The 11,037-nt window shown below is 39.3% G+C and overlaps 1 protein-coding gene across 1 annotated transcript; it reads left to right on the forward strand.

The window, feature by feature from the left end:
* Positions 1 to 90: 90 nt before the first annotated feature.
* On the forward strand, positions 91 to 6,561 carry LOC138003859 (uncharacterized). The gene is made up of 4 exons (XM_068850135.1): positions 91 to 469; positions 2,840 to 2,944; positions 5,891 to 5,953; positions 6,341 to 6,561. Exons 1-4 carry the CDS (start codon positions 248 to 250, stop codon positions 6,455 to 6,457), a joined length of 507 nt encoding a protein of 168 aa, XP_068706236.1. The 5' UTR covers positions 91 to 247; the 3' UTR covers positions 6,458 to 6,561.
* The last annotated feature ends 4,476 nt before the right edge of the window (positions 6,562 to 11,037 follow it).

Raw genomic sequence — 11,037 nt, forward strand, 5'->3', positions numbered from 1 at the left:
AACCGGACGGCCTTTTATTTTTTTGAAAATTCCGCCATAATGGTTTTATTTATCATCCCCAGTTTTCTTGCGCGCGCTTGTGACTTGCGCAGTCGTTTTGCAGCTCTGTCGCCCTGAACCCTTTGATGACGGTTGTGATGATTTCGGATAAGTTTGAGGGATTCATTGTAACTTGATTTGAACATAACATAACATCAGAGGCCGTCTGAAGTAAAGCCTGGTTTTCAATTGCTTTTCACTAGTTTTTATGAAGACATCCCATCATACCATTCAACAAATAACAGCGGATGACGCTGAAGAGTCGCAAGCTTTGCCTTGGTCGACTTTGCCAACAAGATGTGAAGACCTTCGTTTCAAAAGGAATTCCAGCTCGTTAGATGAAGGTTCCAGGACAAGTTATGAACAGAGAAAAAAAGCAAAAGTCTCTTTGCCAGTCACCCATCCGTACGACTCAACGCCTGAGGCTGAGGTAACGCTTGAAATTTGTGTTAAGTTGGTTTTGGATAGATATATATACTTGTTAAAGAACCCATTCAGTATCGTAGTCGAAGTGGCAGGGTATTCTGCAGTTACTCCAAAATTGAAAGGTTTCGTTTAGATCTTTGAAATGGTTGAAAAGCTTTGCATTGTCTATAGCCGTGAGCAATTAAGGACGTTCGCGCCCAAAACGTTCCCACGTACAGATTTTTTTTAAACTTGCCACGCAGAAAGGTAATGATCTACTTTTGCCAAAAAGGCAAAAAAAATGGGGGGTCACCGTGCTCGTTTTCGAGATCATGAGGTGCACTTTGAGAAGCTTGCGTTATTTTAAGACGATCTCTGCTTACAACTGTCAGCAATAAAAAAGCTACATTAGTGAAATTTAGATCAGGTACACATACTCAATTCAACGTAACTAATACAACTAAACAAACTTTTGCAGCTGATGTCTTTTTCTGAGGTAATATAGACCTTGAAAAACGATACATATTAGTCTAAGAAAGAAAACTTCGGTCGCACAAGAGCATAAAAGGCGAAATATTTGTAACTTCTCACGTACAGATTTTTTTTGTTTTTTGTTAAAATAGACAAAATCAGAAAAGGAAGTGATCTACGGAAAGAAAAATGGGGGTCACCGAGCATTCAAGAGAGTAAAATCGCTGCGAAGTTCTCAAAGCGATTGTCTTTTCGCTCTGTCACGTCACTGCGTGACATTTCTGAGAAGACTTGGGTCCACAGCTATCCCATAATGCCACCTGCTTTCACGTTCCATTCTTGTGGAAAATGTTTGCACCTTTAGCATCGTGTTTACCTTCGTGGTGTGCGATGCATGACGTATGCGTGACATGCGTGAAAAAATGCGCAGTAGCAATGGGCGCGAACGTCCTTAAGGCTGACGTACCCAAGAGCATCTCACATCTACAAATTATGTGAATGGACAAGATGAGTGAAAGCTCAGTTGAGCGAGATCAGTCTATGTCATTTTTCGGCTTTTCTTTTGTAGTATATTGAACTTATCAACAGCGAAAAACAGATTAAGTTTTGAGGTCAGGGTTTTTGAATGCTGAAGTGATGTGCTTCTTCTCCATTTAAGGACGTTTGCACAAAAATCTTCCCACATTGAAATTTGTTTCATTTCTCGCCTGAAGTTAGATCATACATAAATGAAAAAAAATTGGGGGGTCATCAACTTTGTTTCGGAGAAAAAGGCAAGGGAAAAATGCCTTAATTTCCAAAAATAGGTCATCATAACGAGATGTAGCCTCATCCATTGGAAATCATGAGATAATTGATGTTTCTTTCTTCAAAATTATTGATGTTACAGTGTACTTCTGTCTATCAACTCAAAATCAAGGAGAGCTTCCATATTGAGCAGTTGAAACCCAAACTCAACAAACAAGTTGATCGTGTCAGTTTAGCATTACACTTTTAAACTTTTACCGTTATGTCAGTTGTGTTCTCTATATATTTTTGGTTAGTTTGTAACAAATATTTCATCTACAAAGAACCATTGTATTGATAGTTACCTATATACGAATTACATGTACATGTATCTTGTAAAAATTTTAATGTTACACTCACTATGGCTGAAGATGATGTTTGAAACATCAAACATGTTCCTTAATTAACGACGTCCACACCCATTGCTACTGGGCATCCTTACAGTGCACTCAAATTCACATGCCACTAAGTACTAAAATAAACAATGATAGGGCAGAATAAAAAAATACTGATGGCCATTGCTATAGCTTTGCTTGGATTTAACAGTCTTGGATGTTAAGTGACCCCTACCTTTCTTTTCAGAAACAGATTTTATTTGCAACTATCTCCACATTGTCAAAAAATGAACGAAAAATCAATGTGGGAAGTTAAAAAAATTTCAAGATTTCTGTCCTCAGGACATGGAATCCTGCCATCTTGCAGCTGCAAGGCGCATGAAACTATGGTCACTAAATGCGAACTTGTTCCTTAAGGAACCTCAACAATTAACTAAATTCACTTGATAGGCCCACTTAAACAAAGTTTGGTGGAGAACATTTCACTTCAAAGATGTAATTGCAATATTTTTGGGCTTACAGACACTGTGGCCTTATTCGCTAAAGAACCCTGATTTTTTCAGATTTAGGGTGTTCTTCCGGGCAAGTTCTTTCCAAAACAAAGTCGGTGACCCCCCAATTTTTTTTCTTTTACATTTCTGACATCACTAACTCATCATCTTTCAATGGTAAAATTTGCAGGAAAAAATCAATGTTAGAAAATTTTTGCACGCACATCCTTAAACTCAAAAGGGTGGTTGTATTTTTGAAAATATTAGTAACACTTGTGCTGTATCTAGACCATTTGGAAATTTTATTTTTAGGTTTCACCAAGTAAAGAAACGATCATGAAGGATTTTGAAGTTTCTGCAAGTGGGTCACAATCAACATGTTGGACGTCTTCTTTAGAATTTGCTCGAAAATCACAGGTTTGAGTTTTTCATGCACTGTTTCATGCACCCCCCCTTTTTTTTTTACTCCATCTCTTTCAAAAGGCCAGTTTGGATTCCTGAAGTAGTTTGGATATCAGAGGCAGTGTATAGAGTCATCATTGTATGCATTGTTTCTTGGTTTTTGTTCTTTTTGCAAGATATTATCTGTGTCTAAGCATGATTTTAAGAGGGGGAAACACAGATTCTCGGCTTCTTTATTTGCTTTATAATATATCGGTAGTTTTAGTTTTTATAATAATTATTATAGTAACTGTTTTTCACATTAATTTTGTGGAAAATTGGGCCTGAGGATGAAGGTGATGTCCCAATTAATGATACTGCTTGTACTGTCGATACATCATAACCATCTTGCACCTCTTTTGATCATTGTAACAAAGTCTCTACAGATAAGCTACTCCCGGTTGCATGGTGTATGTCTAAGAAATCTTGTGATTTGGATTCGGTTCCTGCTTAACTTCTTGTGGGATGTCTGGACGTTCTAATGCATGTATATTACAAATATTTTCTTGATCTGTCACTTAATACTGCCTTTGTACCGTCCAGTCTTAAGGAAGCTGCGTTCAACCACTCAAAAAACCTGCCCTTGATCATAAAGATTTCAAAAACTTTTGCCCTGTTTCAAATATGAGTTTTTTGTCAAAGCTTACTGAAAAGGTTGTTGCTCTTCAACTGTTAAACTAACTGCACGATGATCACTTACACGCAAACCACTGCAATCGGCCTATAAGAAATTTCACAGTATGGTACATGTAACTGCTCTTATAGAGGTCCACAATGACATTATTACTGCTGTTGATAATGGTCAGTCGGTTATTCTTGTTCTTTTGGATTTATCTGTCGTGTTTGACTGAGTGGACCATGGTACTAGGAAAACAACTGATCTGTGGAATGGGCCCGAATTATTGAGTGACTGCCATGCCCGCTTCAATTAAACATTTTGATAAAAATTCCTTTCCTACGGTGTGAGGAGTAGCCAGCTTTTGCCGTCAAGGTGTACCGGAACAACCACAGCAATGGGAAGATACGTTTTCAAAATCATGAGTCCCAGGGGGAAATGGATAAACTTGTTCTTGTCCAGTGAAGAGGTTGCAAGTGCAGCCATGGACTCGCTGTTACTTTGAGTGCATGAAAGGTTCCCTGGCCTGAAAAGCAGAGTGGAACACGACACCTCAAGAATTTGAACTATTTACACTTGCGATTTTCAAACGAGAAACAAAAGAAAGCTTTGTTTTACTGAAACAATCGAATCAAGGAAGTAGCACGTGTTGGTGTTTGTTTATTCAAAAAGAACTAGAATCTACATTGCATGCAAAAATGACGGGGGTGCTCACCGGACCTTTTAGGGGTTAAAAAAGTGGTTCTGGTACCTCTTAGGGTGTTTAGCCTCAAAAGGTCAACAGTGGGAGGGTTAGCGATAATTTTTAGGGTATTGAGCTGAAAAATCATGACAGGAGACATTTGGCAATTAACCAATTTTTAATTTTGTCTAATTACATGTCGGGGTGAAAAAAATTTCACACCATGCCCACAAGACAGGATCTTGGTACCTTTTGGGGGTTCTTTTCAAAAAATTCGGCAAGCACCCCCGTCCTACCGTACTTATTCAGCTATAAGCCGAGCGATTTTTACACAAATCCTCCCTCAATTTGGGCAAATTTGAAGCTTTAGAAGTGGTCTCGGCTTATACCCGAGTATTTTTGATAACAAGAATTTTCTCAGCAAATTAAAACAGTAACAAATGAGCTTGTATTCACTTACAAGCCGAACTAAATTACTTGCAAAATGAAGAGAAGTTGTTGTTGGTGTAATATGAACTTTTATTCGTGTTGTTGTGTGATCGGCATCGATCTTTTTGCTCGTCTTCTTCCTCGCTGTCTGTCTCGAATTCGTCGTCCATTTCCTCGTCTTCACTCTTTTTTTGTTCTGGAATATTCTCGTCGAAGACTGCATCGTCTTCTGTGCCGTCGAGTGCGTTATAGAGGTGCCGCAAGTCTTGAACGAACGCCTCACCATCTCCTCGGGAATATCGTGCCAAGCCTGTTTTACCCATCGAAGGAACGAGGAGTCTGGGAACGAGATTGCACCATCTGTTGACACAGATCGTGTAAAGACGCTTGCCCCATGACACCATAGCAAACTTGAGACTAAAACGCCAGTGGATTTCTTCTTGTAGCGACATTTTCCAAGCAAAAAAACCGTAAATTCTCTGCCTTCAAAACCACTCCAAAGGTCTTTGATCGAGCTGGGGAAATGGGTCTCGGCTTATAGCCGAGTATTATGCATTTACAGTTCGTTTCAATGAAGTTGATTTTTTCCGTAAGAAGTTTGGGGTCTCGGCTTATAGCCGAGCTCAGCTAGTAGCCGAATAAGTACGGTATTTATATCAGAGTCCCCCCCCCCCCCTACCCCCGGGCCTTTACCTTTAGTTCAAATGCCACTCTTTTTATTCAAAGCATCTTGTAATTAACTTTGACCCTTGACATTAAACCAACCTCTTTTTGTGCTCTAATTATGATTGCTATGAAATTACATCTTATATGGGTTTCTCTAAATATGATTGCTTTGAAATTATATCTTACCTCAAGTGAGGTGCAGGATTCCAGAAAATTAATTCAGTTTTTAAGGAAATAATTCAATATTCTCTTTTGTCTTTTAATGAGGTGCAAATGCCATGCAAGGTGGTTCTCTGCAATACTGCGCCTTAGTGCACATTTCAGTCCAATCGTGGGTCCTTTGAAAAGCCCTTCAAAAAGGTAGCAATGTTCTGATGAACTCTGACACTTTCATTTGCACGTAGACAATGATCAACACGAAAATCAGAACACAACTCAACTGCATTGGGCAATATGACTTTTTTGATCTGTATTTTATGCTAAGCTTAATGCAATCATAATTTAATAATATTATTCCTCGTTTTTAAAGGAAGAGCTGAAGAAGATTTATAGGGAAAGGCCATTGAGATGTGGGAGGATATGTGAAAGTCAGGTAAGTTTTGGAGTCATGCTCTCTAAGCCTATGTAATTTGAATCAAGATGGTCATATTTAGAGACAACAGTATTGTTTTTGTACATTTAAGACTTTTTGACAAAAGTGCTGATAGAACTTTGCGGAAGTTGGCTTATGGATACAAATTTCAAATCTTGGGTCTTTTGTTAAGGGGACTTACTACTTAAGCAATAGAGGACGTTTTCCGTGTTTCGATAGCCTCATCTAAGCATGAGGGGGAGAATTCGAGACAGTTGTGCAAACCCGAGATGCAGTCGAGGGTTTGCATAACTGTCAAGAATTCTCCCACCTCCCACGAGTGTAAAAGTACAAATACCACCATGTGACACCATGGTGCCATTGCATTTCTTTTCTTTATTTTGTTAGGATTCAGAGGAAAGTGATGAAGAGGAGTTCACAGAGGAACAATGGAAGCAAACAGGAGCATACAAGTTGTTGCACAGCTACTTTGCGGCTATTGCAAAACAGCCGAGCACAAGCTAATCAGCCATATTCAACAGTGCCTTTGTACATTTCGATTGGAAAAAGAATGCAATATTTAACAAATGCTGTGATCATCTCAATATATAAATTCGAATGTCTCGTCATTTCCTGATTGTTTTTAAATTTCTTTTATAACTTGGAAGGTAAAATTGCTAAATCCTGATTGGCTGAATTGTCATTATTTTCATGTGGTACGGCTGGTTTCATTGGTTTGTTGTGTTATAAAAATAAATTTCTTTTTTTTTCTGTTACAGCGTTGTTGCAAATTTTGTGTTTTGCGTGACTAAAATGTTAATCCCCCAAGGTGGAATGAGATTTTTTTCGGGCGCTGAAGTCGCCAACAGCCATAAAACACGTATTTTGGACGAGATGGAAGAGTTTAAAGGAAGAGATATAGCATTTGTGAGCGATTGGCTTACTAACAAGGTCTAACAAATTCGACTATAGGGTAGGGCATTTGAACACCATTTTGGCCCGAGGGGGCGGGAATTTGAACGATCCAATCTTCAAAAGTTCAAATGCCCGGGGGGGGGGGGGGGGATGTTGAAGTTTCAAGTTGATCGGTGCCTTACGGCTATCTAAAAGCTGTGATCACATTAATTAGTTTTTATTGAGGTCCTTACCAAGCAAAACGTTCACCTCCAGCATAAAAACCATAAAAACGTCCTTTTGCTAGGGACTCTACATTTTGGTTGCATTTCTTTGAATTTCATACTGGTGACAGCCAAAAGAGAAAATCAGTTGACTTATTTTACAGTAGAAATGTCTGAAGGGTTTTTAGCTGAGAATTTGGATGTGTGTGTGCTACACTTTCCATTCCTCAGCTGCTTATGCTAGGTGAAGATACTGTTAAAAACAAGTGGCTATGGGTTTCCTAAACTTTGTTCGAAGGAATTTTAAAATTCACGGTATTTCAGGGATTTTTTATGTTGCAATATCTTGGTCAATATCCAGTTCAATTCCGTAGTCTGAAGTCGAAAGTCTAAAGTCCAACATTCGTGACCCAACCATATGGTTAAGTGTGATGGTACAGTATTTAAAATACTTCATACTTTTTCTTAACAATACCAGGAGAAATTAGCGTGGTAAGATGTGTTACCGACTCATACAATGACCGGCTTTTGGGTCCAACAAAAACACGAAAGCTTGTTTCCGGTCACGCACACAATTCTTTAAATACATGTTTCCCCGTGAATCTGCCCGGTAGTCGTCTGTGGTTTAGTGGTCATCGCGATTTCCTCCGAATGAGGAGATACAACCTTGCACCGAGGTCGACTGCTACTTGTGCTGCTTTCTCTGAAAAGTGTCGACGAGGCAAAACAATCTTACGCATCCGCAGCCAAATCGCGACCGACCCTTCCCCCCCCCCCCCCCCCTACCCCCTCCAAAAAAAAACCAAGTCCAAGAACGGAGCCAAAAACTACACATTTGTACTTTGTTCTTTGAACAAAGTATTATGCATGGTTCAATTTTCTGTGGTACCAACCCCTTTCCCCTCTCCCTTCTTGCACACCATCAGTTATTTGAAATTTTTTACTGGGTTGCCAGTATCGCAATCCCAGTGAGAAAATGGGTAATATTTGGTCGTTTTGTTTTTTTTTCCGTGTCGGTAAAAGTCTTGCCTGTCACGCCCATGTTAAGTAGTGTCTTCGTGCATAGGACCTTATGCGCGTATTTTCTTAGGATCAAGGGGGTAGTGGAAATGCTTAGATTTCTCTGGCGGACACAGAATATTTAACTTAACCTGCAATGGCGTCGGAAGTCTTCTAACGCGAATGGTGTTTTAGTGGATCTTTAAACAAAATATACACTTTTGGAGCTCAATAATGGAAGTCAATTGGATAAACAAGACAGGCGGTAAAAAATAAATATCTGGAATCTTAAAAGCGTTGAGTAATGAACTTCGACAACAATCTATCGCCCGTCTAGCCGAAATCAAAGTGAGCTGTATTTCTATTATTTTATCGAGTGTGCTCGTATGTAGAACACTGAAACCAAATTGAAAATTCTCTGTTAACTTATGGGTTCAACAAAGACAGAGAACGATTCGAATACCTTAAGTGGATCTGTGATCTCTGTTGTCTGGTTTTGGTATAATTTTATTTGTACTCAACTCTGCACAGTCTTCTGGTAAAAAAATTATTGGAAATGTGACAGCCAAGAATTATTTGAAAGAAAGCTTGTCTATTTTGTGCTTCATTATTCAAGGAAAAGGTTCTTCATGGAAGCGGTTTGATCCTGAAATTATTTTGTTGTAATATTGCGTATGGTAATATGACACGATCGAGTTTCTCCTCTTCACTTACGTAATGAAATAGAAAGGGGTTTTTGCCTCTAATAGCAAATATGTTTGTTTCAAAAATAAAAATTTCACTGGAAAAGGTGACAAAAAAGATGCAACGCTTGACGAGAAATAATAGTTTTGTTAATATTTGAAAGAAGAAAAATTTCGCGTATAACTCCCGCGGTCACGCAGTCTAAGAGCAATTCAGTTGGTGTATAACTCCCGCAGTCCCACAATCACACAGTCGTAATGTATGAGGAATTCAGGTGGTGTAGAACTAGTGCTTCCGCAGTCACGCAGTCGAGAGCTAAGCGGATTTCAGCTGGTGTATAACTAGTGCTCCCACAGTCAAGCAGTGGTAGTGTAAGAGGAGTTCAGGGGGAGTATAACTAGTGCTCCCGCAGTTCCGCAGTAACATTGTAATTATATTTACAAAAAATGATGATGATGATGATGTCTTTAATAAACCATAAGATAAAAAATACTTATCCTATGTTACATAAACGAGAACTGTGTAATGAATTTACAATAGTATGCTGTAGCTAAAAGTGAATTATGTAATTATAACAGGCTGTGTTCAAAAATGAGTCTATTTACAAATGTGTTCTTGAAACGTTCGGTGTTAATCTTTGGGCGGAGGCAAACCATGCGACGTAAATTATATTGCTGGGGTTTAGGCTTCGGCAGAATTTCATTTAACGGATGATAGGTTAGAGGCTTAGCTTTACTAAATAATTTCCTGTCCTGCGTATACATGATATCCTTAACATTCAATGGAACTGAAATGTAACGCCGCTTGTAACATATGTTTAAAAAGTTCTGTACTGTATTTAGATCACGTTCATGCGCACCATACACTGAAAGGCAATAAGTTAAATTAGACAATACAATTGTCTTAAAAAGGAGGTCTATTTCATTCTGATCATATTGTTCCTTTCTCAAAGTTCTTAATATATGGAGGCCCTTGTTAGCCTTAGCTAGTTTGACCTTAACATGAGAACTAAACTTACAATCACTCTGAAGTGTGACTCCAAGTAAGCACAATTCACTATGTTGTGGGATACACTTGACTGGATCGTAATTGTCCTTGTTCGATTTCTTTCTAATTACGAGCTCTTCGCATTTACTAGGATTACATGACATACAGTTATCTCGCGACCAGTTTAAAAACTCGTTTACTAAGGCTACAGACGTGTCAGTATTGCCTAGTACCGGTGCAACAATTTTCGAATCATCGCATATTTGAATAACGCAGGGAAGCTATCATATGTAATTTCAAGATCGTTAAGAAATATATTAAAGAGGTGGGGGCCACTAACGCTACCTTGTGTGGTACCCTTATTGACGGCTTTCCACCTGCAGTGATAGTGACCAGACAAAATGCGTTGCTCTCTAGCGGATAAAAAACTGTGATACCAATCAACAAGATATGGCGATACATTTAATTGTTTAAGCTTGGTGGACAAAAGATTGTGTTTCACCGAGTCAAATGCTTTGGAAAAGTCCATGGTAAAGAGTCGCACAGCTTTACAGTTATTGTCATCTAGGTATTTGCAAATCTGGTGCTGAATAGTTAAGAGCGCAGATGTGCAGTTCCTACCCTCTCTGTACTCGAATTGACTACTGCTCAGGTGATCCTCCACGACGCGTCTGACATGTGTGTTGTATACAACCCTTTCAAGAGCTCTAGCGATCACCGGTGTAACACTGATTCCACGGAAATCACCGTTCTCCTTAGGTACATCAACCTTAGCTAATGGACTGATGTTCGCTCTTTTCCAAGATTCAGGCCAAGAATGAGTGACAGGGAAAGATTCCACACATAAGAGATAACCGGGGTTAGTAGTTCCGCGTGTTCTTTTAAAAGCCAAAAAGGAATTTCGTCCAGGCCGGTTGCCGTTTTCTTCAGATTAGACAGAGTGTTCCAAACGCGTCCCAGAGGGATTGTTGGAGCCTTGACATCTGGATCAATGTGAATATCAACTGGTCGAATGTAGTTAGTGTCGCTGCATAGATTGCTGAAGTACTCGTTTAACTGGTCAAGTGATTCACGATCTAAGGTAATACGGGCTGCGTTTCTTCGCTGCGATACCAGGTCAACACCTTTCCACCATTGCTTCGAGCCGATCACACCCACATTATACTGCTTTCTGTTCTCACTGATCACTTCCGAAATCCTCTTATTCAACTCTTTCAACCGAGCTTCATCGGACACCCTCGATTTCGACCGCAACATGGCTTTAACAAGAGGGGTCATCCAGGCAGGGTCACGTGATGACATAGTGACCACCCTTAC

Source organism: Montipora foliosa, chromosome 5 (genome assembly GCF_036669935.1).
Source record: "Montipora foliosa isolate CH-2021 chromosome 5, ASM3666993v2, whole genome shotgun sequence".
NCBI lineage: Eukaryota > Metazoa > Cnidaria > Anthozoa > Scleractinia > Acroporidae > Montipora > Montipora foliosa.

What these genes read in the sequence shown, in the direction of transcription:
- LOC138003859 (XM_068850135.1), top strand. Translation starts at nt 248, where the DNA reads ATGAAGACATCCCATCATACCATTCAACAAATAACAGCGGATGACGCT. An exon ending in AATTTGCTCGAAAATCACAG is followed by an intron (nt 2,945 to 5,890) that starts GTTTGAGTTTTT and finishes TCGTTTTTAAAG; the next exon opens with GAAGAGCTGAAGAAGATTTA. An exon ending in GGAGGATATGTGAAAGTCAG is followed by an intron (nt 5,954 to 6,340) that starts GTAAGTTTTGGA and finishes TTATTTTGTTAG; the next exon opens with GATTCAGAGGAAAGTGATGA.